Consider the following 15,353-nt stretch of genomic DNA (forward strand, 5'->3'; position numbering starts at 1 on the left):
AGTGAGTGATTTCATAATCGGAGTGCACGATGTATCACAGTAGCAATGCCCAAGAAAATCGAGCCTTTTTGGGGGAGGCGTACATAACAACTCTTTCCGATGTCAAGTACAGTTACGTGAAAATCATAGGAGCCTGCAAAAAAACGTGGTTTCGTTATTTCCAAGAAAGGCATCTTGTGTGTACCTAATAAGACTGGCAAAGCTTGGATGAGATTAATTCCAGAGTGGAAAAAGCAAGCAAATCCACCCCCCCCCCGTCACAAGTCGCCGAACCCCACGAGATTATACAAATTAATTCCATTCGAGCTTTACCAATCTTAGCAAGTACACAGAATATGCCTTTCTTGGAAATAACGAAATCTCGTTTATTGTAGGCTTATTTTATTTTCACTTAACTGTACTTGGCACTGGAAAGGGTCGTAATGTACCGCTCCTAAAAAGGCTCGATTTTCTTGGGAATTTCTGCTGTGAGTTGCCGTGCCAGAGATCGGAAACAACCCTGTAGTAATAGGCTTAGTCTTAATAGAAGCAATCTTTCAAATATTTCTTATGTTGTTTGAAACCCTACGATAGGGCTTTGCATGTAAGTATTCTTTTTTATATATTTGAAAGAAATATTGGAGTGAAATATTTTATAAAGGACTTATTATCTTTTGTTGATTTCAGATAAACCAAGTATAAGTCTGTATATTGGTATCATAGTAGTAGGTGGAATCATCTTGGCTGTATTGTTTATGGTGGTCCTCATTAAATCTCATAAAGAAAGGGTAAGTCTTCTTTTCCTTGGAATAATAAACTTGATGAATAATCATAACATCAGACAAATATTCAAGTTTCCGATATTGCAGTAACTGTTATGACATTCGCAATAACGACAAATAAGCTCTTCATTAACTTTGGTCTCACACTCGTGAATTTAAATTATTAATTAAACTGTCCACTATTTCAAATATTGCTTTTATAAAAAAATGCAGGAATGATTTCTACAATTATTTTGTATATTGTATGTTATTATATACAGGGTGGAAGTGAAATAACCATTCAGATTGAAAGGAACGGTAGTGTACACTTAAAGGGATAGAAAACCTATCTTACGTTTTGTGATTAAATGCAATTATTAGAAAATTAAGTGAAAGTTTCAGCAGTCTGGCAACATCGCCTCTAACACACTGCTATTTATTTTCGTAAATTAGATCTAAGAGGTCATGAACTCAGATCTGTCTCCTGTCCTTCCACCTCCCTCTCTGATTACAACGTTGCAATCTGTTCGCATCGTTCAGTGGCTTGAAATTAGTGGTTTTAAATCGAATTTACGCGAAAATAGTTCACGCTATTGAAATATGCTAGAGAGATAAATTATTTTTTATTAGATTTTCTATTGACATGGACAAAAATCACGATCCTACTCGCAATAGTTACCGAATAAGAGAATTTAAAAAAAATTCTGAGAAAACTATGAACTTTCCACCAATATGAAATTACATTTTTTTGTTACATACAACATGAGCTATTTCCTCTGAAAATCTGCAGGGTCATTTTCCTTCCATCTTGTAGGCTATACATACAGAGTGTTAAAAATTATGGAATATCGCTTAGAAATTCTTAAGGGGAGTGAGCAGTGATAAGGAGTCAAAAATCTGATTTTTTTATTTTGTGTTTAAAATAAACAACTACAAAACTTGCGCTTTAAAACTATATATATATTCTGGGGGTACCTCTACAGATACGCCCTTTAAATGACCTCCTTAAATTTGGCGGCTCATGTAGTTTATATACATCCTTTCATTTTTAAGTAGGCCTACTCTTTTTCGTAAGTCAATATTTTTCAAGTGCATTTTTCTCTCAAACTACTAAATCTATGAGTATATTAATTTTTTGCAGTATTTCTGCAGTTTGTGTTCTACAAAGTAGACCTACGGGTTTATGAATATAACACACATAACATGAGGAAGAAAAAAAATATATATGTATTGAAAAAAATGGCAAAACTTGTTCATCAAATTTCAATATTTTTTCCTCTTTCACTAAGAGTGAAATATTTAACTCAATTTTTCTTTAGAATTTACAATATACGACTAGATAACTTTAAAAATAGAAGGTATGTTAGTGAAGAATGTAGAAACTAATGCGCACCTGAAGATTGAGGTACGTTTAGCACAGCGGGAAAACAGATTATCAGTTAGGGCTTTCCATTGCACTTGGATAAGAAACTAATTAGTTGTCTTTCAGAATGATTTATTCTATAACCATGTATATTTTATTCCTCTGTGAACACTAAAAGCCTAGAAATATTGAACTGAACATTTGTACTGAATTTCTATAATCACAAAGGCATCACTACCCACTCCCCTTAAATTTTTATTTCACAAAAAAAAAGTTTTGTACAAAAACTGTTGGTAATAAACCATACAATATGATACCAGTGTTCGAAAAACGTTAGTTATTCAGGCATGCAGGATGTGACAGTGTCTAGCCATTCACTTCGTTTTCTTTCCTTTTCCATATAATACAATGGAAGGGGTAACAAAATTCCACAGCAGCAGGTATCACGATCTCATAAATAATAGAAAACTTCAAAATATCAAGGTAATTCGAAACCAAAAATGTTACTTTCGTCCACTGTGCCTTGCCTCAGCGCGATTATCTAGTTCTGGAAACAGGATTAAGCTCCTGATCGCGATCAGGACGTTGACATACTACAACCACGATTGCCATAAGGCCTTCTCTTCCACTCAACGATGTTTAAATAATATTCATGAAATACATAATTATGTAATGGAATAGAAAACTGTACAAAAGAAGGTACCTTAGAGATTATATCTGTCGTCGATTTGCAAAAGGGAACATGTACAAAATCACAGAGTGTTTGAAAATCGCAAAAACTATAACTATAAGTTAACAAATTAAATTGTTCATATTTTTTTCCAATTAGATCACTATGAAAACATACATTCAGGATTCATGAACATTTTACTCTTTTAAGTGTGTTATGTTTTTTTTTTGCTATTTTCCAACACTTTGTTATTTTGGAAATCGACGACAGACATAAAATATAATAGAAAATAACAAATAGTCAAGATCAGTTACATAATATAAGGAGAATATAAAATAAAGTAGAAAATTATATATAATCAAAATCAGTTACACAATATGAGAGGAATATATACAATTTACAAGACATAAACTGCTGGAGGTAAACTCGACGATTAATTCAATTGCGATATAATATACAGTTAATATACTAATAGGAGAATAATCTACATGTGGGTTACAAGACATACAAAGTTGAATAGCAGAAACGTACTATAGGGCCTATAGCGTACAGATACAAATGATTAAGTAAAATATAAAAAAAAATGTATGTAGTGATTATTAGTAAAGAATTTACACGCGACTTATAAATGAGTTATTCATTGTGTATGTATAAGACAGTTAAACGTCCATATAAGAATTCTTATTAGTAAGACCGAAAGTAAATTTCCTTCAATTGTTACTACGTTTGTGTACTTAGAAAACGTCAGTTTCATGAATGACGAAGTGCGTCTGGTGTTCTGGTGGCTTGCAAAACATTAGGGGTAACCGGTTGAAATTCGAACAATCGATCGGATGCTCGACCTTGACGGATGTTCTCTGACCAGTCGAATCTAAACCGACTGTAAAGGCTGGTTAACAATAAATCGGGAACGGAAACGACAATTAACCATTGTGAATGCACACATTTAAATACATTTATTTTAACATTATTTCCATTCTCGTTCTCGTTGTCGTTTCCGTTCCCGGTTTATTGTGAACCAGCCTTAAGCTCTATTCTGCATCAGAGAGTAACATTGACTTGAAGAGTGAGATGACATGGTATCATTCAATGGCTGTCTTTTTCCTTGTAGATGCTTAAGAAGGAATTATATTTAGCTGGACTCAACAATTTCGAGGAGGGTCAGTTGGATAGCATCAATCCAGAACTGACAGTTGAAGAGCAAGCTGATCTGCTGCCTTATGATCAAAGCTGGGAGTTCCCGAGAGAAAAGCTTAGATTAGGTAAGTAAAATATAAGGAGTAGCGAAGTGAATGGGCTGAAACGTAAGAGACTCATTTTTCCGAAAACAATCTTCCGAATGCCAAAGTTCCGAACACGATTTAATTCCGAATTCTATTTTTTCGAATACGATTTTCCGAAGTCAATTTTTTTTCGAATGCTAATTATTTTCAGTTCCGATTTCCATTTTTAGGAATACGATTTTCGGAAATCACTTTTTTCAAATGCTATTATTTTCAGTTCCAAATATGATTTCGAAAATACAAGACAATTTTTGCAGAATACAAAAGATTTATTTCAGAAAATATAGTGATAATTTTTACAGAATACAGAAGATTTATTTCAGAAAGTATAATGATAATTTTTACAGACTACAAAATATACATTTCAGATATGTAATTGCATAAGTGTCTTTACAGCGTGACCTGATGCCCAAGTGTACGAAGGTTCTATGCGCCCCTCCTGGTATTTGTACGTTTGGTACTGTGTTACGATTCCCTCAATCCTCGTCTGCAGATTCCTCCACTATTTTTTGGCTTCCCCCTTACAGCATGGCCCATGAGAAATTCTCGGGTCGTGGTATCGGTGTCTCTTTCCTCCTCCTGCAATTCTGACAAAACTGTGTAGAAATTGGGATGGTGTTTACCAACAACCACTTGAAAACGATTCTGAAAAGCTTCACTTACTTTGTTCGTCCGGTGATCGTTACGTATTGTTGCGTTATATTCATTCCAATGGACGATATATTGTGTTCGAATCGCACGTCTCTTCCCTCGAGCTGGTCGTCCGGAAATATATATCACCTGCAAATAGTCCAGAACTGGCTCCATGTCATCGCCCGCGGCATCTCAAAATTCCAGGAAATAATCCTCAACATCAGCTGCAGGAGGTACAAAAGCCAGCGAAAGCAACATATGAGTCTCGTGTTTAATCGTGCAATCGTCGGGGCTATTGTTTGGGCCTGTAGGCCCTCTGCCTGTATTCTCCGGTACACTGCCTGTTCTAGATGGAAGAAGCAACACGATAGACTTGCCGGGGATGTTGTTACACATGCGTTTCATAGAAAAATTTCTATTTGTAACAATCATAAATGTTTATTATTGAAAACCGATTTTATTTAAAAAAAATTATCCTCATCGTGTGAGAAAAATTCCAATAACTAACCAACCAATTATTCGAAAATTTGGTTTCGGAATAATTACGAGGCGCGTCCATAAAGTAACTTTCCCACTCGTCCCACAGCTAGCAAACCATATGTTGCGCAAAGCGACTGCGTGTACGTGATAGAGTAATATCCTAGCATAGCGCATGCGCTAGCGGAACTTCCCGAGGGCTCTCAGTAGCTTCGTTTCATTGGTTGAAGATGGACGCTCCTATTCCAGCTCCCGCCGCGTGTGAAGTGCGATCAGTGATAAAGTTTTTGAATGCACAGGACGCATTAAAAAACTTTGATAGTTGGCCTCCAACTGCACTCCTCGTCATGCACATTTTGGCGCCCTGCAGCAGCAACGCACCATCTGCTTGCTCATGGCGTTAGGCCCATAGACCTGGCATAGTTGATAAATTTCAATCGGCGCTATGCCCAGTGCATCGCTGATCGCACTTCACACGCGGCGGGAGCTGGAATAGGAGCGTCCATCTTCAATCAATGAAACGAAGCTACTGAGAGCACTCTGGAAGTTCTGCTATCGCGTGCGCCAAGCCAGGCCATTACTTTATCACGTACACTCAGTCGCTTCGCGCAACATATGAAGACCTCCCTCAAAGAAAGTTGTATATCACATTTGTATGATTTTTACAGAAAATAGAAAAAATTGTTAGTTCTTTGATGTACAACCTTATACCACCAGAAACTCAACATTGTCAAGAATGTGATATACAACCTTCTTTGAGGGAGGTCTTCAATGGTTTGCTAGCTGTGGGACGAGTGGGAAAGTTACTTTATGGACGCGCCTCGTACATTCGGAAAGCAGAATTCGGAAATTTGGTTTCGGATTTTAGCATTTCGGGAAAAAGTACATTCGGAAAAATAAACATCCAGAATACTCGATTTGTGACAGTTTGACATGCTGTACGAACGCGTGACTATTAGTCAGAAACAGTCAGAGTTTGAAGTTTACGCTGTGCGAACAGTAAACTCCATGTGCGCATGGTCGGAACTGTTCAATCCAGTTTGGAACTGCTGCGCGAACAAACCTATTATGAAACGATTTCCAATGCTATAATATTTTATATATCCCTGTTGTCGTAGCAACCTCTTTCTTCATAGACCATGATATCAAACTATCCATAATTATAAATCTGATATTATTTCTTTATTAATTTTGTTTTATACTGCTGTCGTACAAATAAATAACGTATGAAACACGTTTATTATGTTACACAGTCCCGGCACAATAAAGATATACAGGAATTTCAGGGTATGTAGAAAGAAGAGATGGTGATTGTCACTGCTACGTTTACCTTAACAGCAATTCAATCAGCGATGAATTTACGCATAAAACATGCAACTGTCTCCGTTACTGCCTACCCCATATATATATTTTTTTTACATTTTTGTCACTGTCATGTCATAGCTTTTATATTTGTTTAAGGGGAGTCCGTACTGCAATCCCAGCAATGTAAAGCAGAGTAATTAAAGATAAAGACTGTAATTTTAGCCTGTTACATACAATAAAACTTGAAGAATAACCCCTAAAAATTTCAAATATGTATCTTATGTAAGTCCTGAGAAAAGTGCACCTGAATTAGATGACATTTACATTGCTGGGATAGGCAGTACAGACTCCCCTTAATGTTATTCACCGTCATTCTATAGCTTCTATTGAATTAATTTCCATTCAACTTTCGTCACTGTCGTGTCATAGCTTTTATTTAATTTATTTCTTTTTAGTTTCAATCATTCATTTCATAGCTCTTATTAATGTGTTTCTTTTCAACTTCAGTCATTGCCATGTCATAAAATTTAAAAATGTATTTATTTTAGTTTTAGGTCATATTTAGTCAGTGTCATGTGATAGGCGTTATCAATAATATATTATGAAACAAGTTCATAATGTTATACGTTATGGCATGAGTCACTTGTTAGGAAACGAGCGAAGTGTGTTTCCTAATTTTGACGTTCAATAACTATGTAACATTATAAACGTGTTCCATACGTTATTTTTTGTATGACAGCGTTATAAAACAAAATTAATAAAGAAATAACGTCAGATTTATATGGTGGATAGTTTGATATCATGGTCTATGAAGAAAGAGGTTGCTTCAACAACAAGGATGTATAAAATATTATAGCATGGGAAATCGTTTCGTTGTTAAATTTATGGCACAAGTTTTGCCGTCATAATAGAATTCATGAAAGTGTAGTTGGCATGGTAACATTTTACGGCTCTTGTACAATAATGTGGCATATTAAGCATGATTTTCACTAACGATAAAGATCATTTTGTAATGCTGGAGTAGGAAAACAATTATTTCTTTACAGCTTTAGTGGCTGTTATGTTGTAACTTTTATAACTTACTTATTATATCTGAACTGCGACCGAGCACGAGCGCTGCTCATTCGGTCTCAAATTTTGTTAATACTACTGTATCTTCTTTTTATATTGCTTGTATTATTTTATTTGTATTTCTCTTTGTTTGTTTTGTAATTATATTTCTTTATTCTGTATATTTGAATTTAAATAAATAAATAAATAAATAAATAAATAAATAAATAAATAAATAAATAAATAAATAAATAAATAAATAAATAAATAAATAAATAAATAAATAAATAAATAAATAAATAAATAACTTTCTTTTTCATTTTTATTGTCATGTCATGACTTTCATTAAATTTATTTATTCTAGATTTTAGTCACTGTCATGTTATATTTATTTTTAGTTTTAGCTACTCTTGTGCCATGGCTTTTATTAAATTTATTTATTTTTAATTTTAGTATCTGTCATATCAAAACCTTTATTAAACTTATTTCATTCCAATTTCAGTCACTGTCATGCTTTACCTTTTTATAATATATTGCTTTTCAATTTTGTCTTTGTAATGTTATGGCTTTTATTAAATTAATTTATATTTTTCCAATTTTAATCTCTGTCATGTCGTAGTTTTTATTAAATTAATTTGTTTTTTTTGTCACTGTCATGTGGTGGCTGTTATTAAATTTATTTACTTCAATTTTATAAAATTTTACAGGCATGAAATTATATAATGAATGATGCAAAATACATTACCTGCAATATAACTGAATAGTTGTTATTCTTCTTTATTTTTCGTCTGATGTGTCACAGGTCGAATACTTGGCTCTGGTGCATTTGGTGTAGTTATGAGAGCAGAAGCTAGTGGGATCGTTAAGCCTGATGAAACCACAACAGTGGCCGTAAAGATGGTGAAGGGAGTTGCTGACCGAACTGTTGTGAAGGCACTGGCTACAGAACTGAAAATTATGGGTCATCTGGGAAGGCATCTCAACATTGTCAACTTTCTTGGAGCTTGGACGAAAAACTTGGCAAGAAGTATGCTACATTAGTTTGAACGTATCAACTTAACTTACTATTGATATAATATGTAAGAGGCCGAAAAAGATCTGTATTTATTTCAGATGTAAAAATCTACCTAAAACAATTGGAACCAAACTTTCTTAATGCATGTAAAAACAAACCACGCTCAAATATGAAGGGTGTTTTTACTAACGTATTTAACCTGAAAAAGTGATCATTGGGATTACTGCAGCAGAAATAATCCTTTTAAAGAGGGATTCAATGTTTAACAGTTGAAGAGTTATCGGTGTTTTTTTTATGAGGACCGTACTCCTGTGAACCATGCTTAAAATCTCGAGCGGTAAACAAGTGCAAGGTCTTGTGAGTTTATGAAGTCTCATTCGTGATACCGTACACATTTTCTAATGCCGAGTTTGCAGGAACTTTCGGAAATGTGCTATAAGTAGTGTATCCACGCCTGCCACTGTTATTTATCTATTTTTAATCATAATAGGCTATATTGAGTGAAATACAGCATGAGTTCAGTAAAAGTTAGTATTATTGTAATATTTTAAAATAAAGCACTATTTATTTCCAAACTAAATCAAACGAAAGTAACTGGTGTTCACATAAGGCACTTCAACACCTTTGTTTGTTACTGCCATAAGCAAGGAAATTAAAGGTTTCAGAGCCATAGTGGACCAAGCGCCATTTGTTAAAAACGGAGAAAGCAAGAGTTAAAGTTAAGTGAATACCATAGTTTAATGAAGATTGACACATAATTTAGTTTTATTGTGTATACTTCATATTACGTGCTATATGTTTCATTGAATTATGGTATTCACTTAATTTTAACCTTTGTTTTCTCCGTTTTCAATATATGGCGCTTGGCCCGCTATGGTTCTGAACCCTTCATATATTGTTCAACTAGGGGAGAGTTGGGCAGTATCGGACATCGGGTAATATAGGACAGTGAGTTTATTTCATCTACCACAGATAGTAGTACCTGAATGACGTGGTTACGTAACTGTATGCGACATCACAGAAACGTAACCATGTCATTCAGGTACTATCATCTGGTTGTAGATGAAAGAAACTCACTGTCCGATATTACCAGATGTCCGATACTACCCAACTCTCCCCTATATTGCACGTTTTTCAATTTAAATATTTACGTCCACAGCATAGAGTAATATTGTGACATAATAGTAATATTGTGCCACAGAGTTGCCAATATTGTGATCATAGGCAATGTAATATAATTTATAGAATTAAACAGTGCTTTAAACAACAACAATATTTAATGATATTCTTCAGATTCTGATGTAGACTACAAGTCTAGATAAAATACGGATTATGTTCTTAATCACTTCTCTCATCCAAGGAAATTTCGTATTCCTTACACATGAACTATGGACATTCTTTAACGTTTGCACATGTTTCGTGGTAGGCTACCAATTAAGACAAAAACAACAGTGAAGCCATTCTGCTCCATTTTTTAAAGCTAGACCGTTATTAAAAAAGGCCAGAACACACACCACTAAAAGTATCGTCTGCTTCTTTCCTGCTTGTGGTAAGGGCAACATCCTCATAGCTTTGGATGTCTCCATTTCCATAGTTTTCTTCAGCGTTCTTCGCTTTCTATTTCGCTTTGCTTCAGACTCGGGAAATATTCTCAACATCAGCTATCTTTGACGAGTTTGAAGGGTTCTCTGTTGATTCTGATTTTTCAGTGTAGACGCCAGATAATGCCAGGGCTTCAGGTGCAACTGCAGTTTGACAGAAATGATAGATTCCACTTTTTATAGAGCTAATTATGATTTTTCTGGTCGGAAAGCAGTCAGGCATGCAGGCGTGAAAAGCGTGCAGAAATCTAAACGGATAGACATGCACGTTGAATTTTCATTTAATTCTTGACTCAGCAGACCATGCATTCTTCAGAGATTTGTAAACGCTAACATCAAGAGATTGTAGAATTTGGCTGCAGTGGCTTTAGAATGTCAGAAGGTAAATTTTATTTTCACGGGAAAATTTCATTTATTTCCATCCCAACGTGTGACGCATATGAGTCCATGAGGATTAACACTGGTCTTGTGGGAGGAATATTACCTCTTGAAATACTAAAGCTACGATTTGGCTACGGCGATCTTCGCCGAACGATCATCACCGTCGATCTTCGCTGGGTTTCCTTCCCGGCGTTGATTTGAATGTGCATGGTTTCTTTACAGCGAAGATCGTCAACGATCATCGCTGCGCTTGACGAGCATCGTCGGAGTTTGCCTTCGAGATAAAAACCTAGCGATCATCGCCGCGAAAGAAATTGTAAAATTACAGGAAGTCATGAATTAAACTATTTAATAACATGTGATCTACACGTCATCATACATACCATAGCGGCGGTAAAAAAGAAATCTTTCTTCAATTTCCCCGGTAATAAAGATGATATATTAATTGATTATATCTCAAAACACAAATCCCTGTTCAACATGAGCCAAAAAGAAAGAACCAACGTAAACAATAACAAATCTATATCTTGCATCAACCAGAGCTAATAATAAAATTGAGTGAAATGATTTATAATTGAAAAATAAGGAACCGCTAATATCAGGACACACCAAGCTACGGAAGCAAAAGTTGGAGTGGGAAATGTTAAGTGAACTGGAATGCCGAGCAAAGGACAGAAGTGCAACAACCTCCTTCTTACATTATTTTTTTATTTATAATATTATTTCCCAAATAAATGCTTCTTAATGAAAAAAGTAACATTGCAAAAAGTAAAAAAAAAGTGTTTATATCACTGGCATTTGCCTTAAAGTTACTGCTAATTTTTTAGCTGAGCTTATTTGTTTCTGGACAAATTTTGTGGGTCTGATTGTACAATATCATTTTCAATTAAACTTAAACCAAATTAAATTATTTGGGAGAAAGTCTGAAATATTCCTTAAATTTGGTGAGATCATTTTCAAGATGTCTCAATATAAATGAATTAAACATACAAGCACAGTATCAGTACGAGAATTTCAATATTGTTTGTTTTGGCTCATACCGTATTTCGTTGTTTTCACTTATGCATTTCAATAATTCAGTGCAGATTCCAACTCCTGTTGCTTTCCCATTCTTCATTTCCCTTGGCGCTAGCTCAGCTTCTTTTCTTAGAATAGAAGTTTTTTTTCGTCTTCTGATACGGCTGCTTCATCTTCCAGTCATTTGGACGATTCCTTATCTCACATAGCTCTTCTATATACTTCCAGTATTCTTTGTTTGTCTGTAATTTATTTGCTGATGTTGTCTTTTATCAACCACATGGATTTTCTGTTCTTATTTTGAAGTCTACACATATTACACATTACATAATTTTTTTCTTTTCTTTCTAGATTCTCTATTTCTATAGATTTCGCCTTATCAGTTTCTCTTCTTAGTTCATTGTTTTTTTCTATAGTTTCTTCTACTTTCTTCTGTGTTGATTTTTTTTTCACTTTCTTCTCTCCTCTATTTCCTCCGACATTTTCCCTGTGACCCAAAGTTTCTTAATATTTACACCTTCCCTATACCCTATTGTTCCTTTTGCTGTTATCTGTATAAAGTTTTTTAGCTGAGTCCAGTAATCTTTGCTAGTATTTTCATGTGTGGATTCTAATATACCAACTTTCTCTTAAGAATTTGCTTCAAATTTTTTGCCTACCTCTTCGTTCTTCAGTTAAATATTCTTCAAACCCTGAAATATGCATCTATATTCTCTATTAAATTTTTTTATATTTTGAATGTATTTGTACTGAAATTCCGTCGTAATAAAAATCAACAATATATGTACTCTCAAACAAAATATGATTATACATAAATTTCTCATCCTTAGTGATAATTATGGATTCATAATGAATTAATCTTCTGCATTTATAAAACCGACCTTGCAATTAAAACGCCAATTCTTTGGTATGATAAACCATTATATGAATCGGTCAAGGAGAAATAATATTACGTATCAGTAGTTAATTTGTCTTTAAAACTAAACAACAGAACGTAACTAGTTAAAACAAAGCAGGTATTTACAAAATACCATATCAACAAGCTTAAATACAATAAATGTGGCCGTTATTTCTGACAGCGGTACTGAAAAAAAAATATATTTGTCATGTTTCGGAAAGTTTACGAGGAAAGAGATACGAAGAAAGAATCTGCAATGTGAAAGCTGTAGATTTGCAAAATGGAAGAGTTCTGGAAGAATGTTCTTGTAAAACTTTACGTTAAATAGTATTATATTAGTTATTTCGTAAAATGTATATTGACAAAGTGTGTATGTATTACAGTTTATTTTGTGTTTCAGTGGAGTTAATGATCATTGTGGAGTACTGTCGGTATGGAAGCCTCCATGAATATTTGTTGGTGCATCGAGAGGACTTCGTGGACCAAGTGGACCGAGACACGAGAGAATTAAACACTGCATTGGGAGCAGAGAAAATCCATCAATTACAGACTATGAAGGAAAAGAAAATGTAATAAATTACAACTATTTTGTATATGCCGCGCACGAAATATGTACCAATGAAAACTGTCAGTCCGTACTAGCACGATTGTGGTAATTTACGATAAGCTTAACCTGCTTGCTTCAAAAAGGCAATACTATTATGCTGGTTTTGGGGACATGTTTGCATTAGACTTCAGTAAAACGTATCGTGGTAACTCAGAGGTGTCCACGACATGACTCTAAAAGTATTTATTAGCAAAACAATGATTTTATTTAAAATGCAAATACATGTTACAAAATACAGCCGCATTTCCCTTCCGAATTTTCACAGGCTTAGGATTATTCAAGTCTTAGTTAAAATGTAGTTGTATATCAATAGCATTAATGCAGTACACAAAGTATAGGCTACCTAGTTAAAAATGTGGTTATGTTTGAACAACAATAATACAGTAGGACAAAGTATAGGCTACCTACTAAAAATCCACAATTTTATGACACGAAAGTTCATTTCCAACAACTTAATGTACTGCACGAGGCCAGTGTTTTCGCTTTGGTATTCGTTATGAAGCTAATTTTATCAGCCGTTGCTTTTTTCTTGACATATTTTTCCCATATTTACAGAAGTAATTCTAGCCTTATCAGTGTCTGCATTTCCTTAAATACATCAATGGCTGAGGTCCAGCGGCAATAGTTCTGTCGCTCAGAGAGATGGAGGAAACTGTGCATCTGTGTTAGGATGTAATCTACATATTGCATACTACTGTATTAGGAGGGGCGATCAACATTAAATTTTACGAAAGTATTTGAAGTTGGAAGCAAAGATAATATAAAAATATATCAGCCAATGACGAAGTTTCGAATCATTAATTCAAGTATTCCTTGAGAAGAGTCTTGTTCTTCTCATTTTTACGGCATACTGGTATGCTCTGCTCTAAATGAGATGTGCAGCATAAGATATGGCAGTTGGGAAAAAAAAAGCCAGATTAGCAGCATGGCAACTTGCTTGCAGTTCGTGTAGAAGCAAAGATTAACATGTTATTGTCCAGTTAATGATAAACATAAAGTCTTCGGTTCCACCCACATGTTCAAATATACTGACAACGATATGAATTTTAAAAAAAATACACAAACAACACAAACAATTACTGACATAGTATTGAATGTGTATAATTAGGCAAAGTAAGTGGCCAAAAAAAGTTCAATCTTCAAATACAATCCTCTGTTTACATAACATATATTATTATTTAAATTGTATTGTCTTTACGTTATTAATACGTTTGTGTTCCAGGGTTGACAAAGCAGAACTCAAGTCTAAATGTGATTTTCCCTTGGTAGCTAAGTACTTCTTGACACGATTCTTGTAAGCTGTTGGACAGAGTTGGGAAATTTTTCTTTCGAAAGCCATAATCATTAATTTTTCTTGACAGTCTGATATTGGAAAGCTGAATATTTTCGGCACCTTGCTCTTGGATATTTTGTTTGGTCTCACAATCGCCGTCTAGTTTCCTCTTCATCGCTACTCTTAAAACAGTTCCTAAATCAGCTTTGTTGTCACTTAAGTTAGTAGTTGTGTGGAAAATGTTTGAACTCATCAGAATTTCGTATACATTGACGTAAGCATTGCAAAACTAATTTGTGCAAGAAAACCGAATATGCTCATTTTAGAACAGTTCAGTTTGCTAAAGTTGTGGGTTTCAATAACTGCATATGTATTTCCTCTTTCTGTCTCGATTATTCTATCATTTCAAGTCCATGTTGATTACCGTGCAGTGACTCCGCTTCGTTCGTTCCTGTATTATAATTTGGCAGCGGATTTTTATGTATGGTACTAAACTGATATTCCAACTAGAGCAATACCCTCTATCTGGTATATATGTATATATATACATATATATATATATATATATATATATATATATATATATATATAATACCCTGGGTTTAAACGTGTTAGCTAATTTTATCAAATGACGCAACCCGTGTTCGCTGTTTAATTGACGAAGTTCATGCCATCCCACATTACTGGGTAGAGCTTATGCTGAGACTTGTGCGAGGTGTTAGTAAGTGGTGCTTCCTTTTTAAATGCGAGTTCGAATGAACGGTCTCTGACGTTATAGTTTACAAACAGCAAATGCGTTTTATTATATTTATTCGCCACTCTATGTGACCCAGCTCTCCTCTGTTATATTTCAGAGTGTTCTGAATAAGACTTCAAAACGGTTCTAACCAAGTATATTAGGTGTCATTTTTAACTTTTAGTGCTTAAAAATTAGCTCCTTAATTTTATTAGATTATATTCTGCTCCGACTAACCGTTTGCTGCTAGCGAATTACAGTATCTTAATACATAATCTTATCATCTGAGGCGCCTTGATCGTAA

General features: G+C 34.4%; 1 protein-coding gene across 1 annotated transcript in view; it reads left to right on the plus strand.

The window, feature by feature from the left end:
• The window catches only part of LOC138696222 (mast/stem cell growth factor receptor-related protein Kit-like), a 222,736-nt gene that overhangs the window by 155,762 nt on the left and 51,621 nt on the right, over positions 1 to 15,353 (plus strand). The window contains exons 15-18 of the mRNA XM_069820880.1: positions 667 to 767; positions 3,885 to 4,035; positions 8,324 to 8,548; positions 12,834 to 13,002. Coding sequence (XP_069676981.1) covers positions 667 to 767; positions 3,885 to 4,035; positions 8,324 to 8,548; positions 12,834 to 13,002 — 646 coding nt within the window. The remainder of the gene's footprint in view (positions 1 to 666; positions 768 to 3,884; positions 4,036 to 8,323; positions 8,549 to 12,833; positions 13,003 to 15,353) is intronic.

This window comes from Periplaneta americana, chromosome 3 (assembly GCF_040183065.1).
Source record: "Periplaneta americana isolate PAMFEO1 chromosome 3, P.americana_PAMFEO1_priV1, whole genome shotgun sequence".
NCBI classification, from domain to species: domain Eukaryota; kingdom Metazoa; phylum Arthropoda; class Insecta; order Blattodea; family Blattidae; genus Periplaneta; species Periplaneta americana.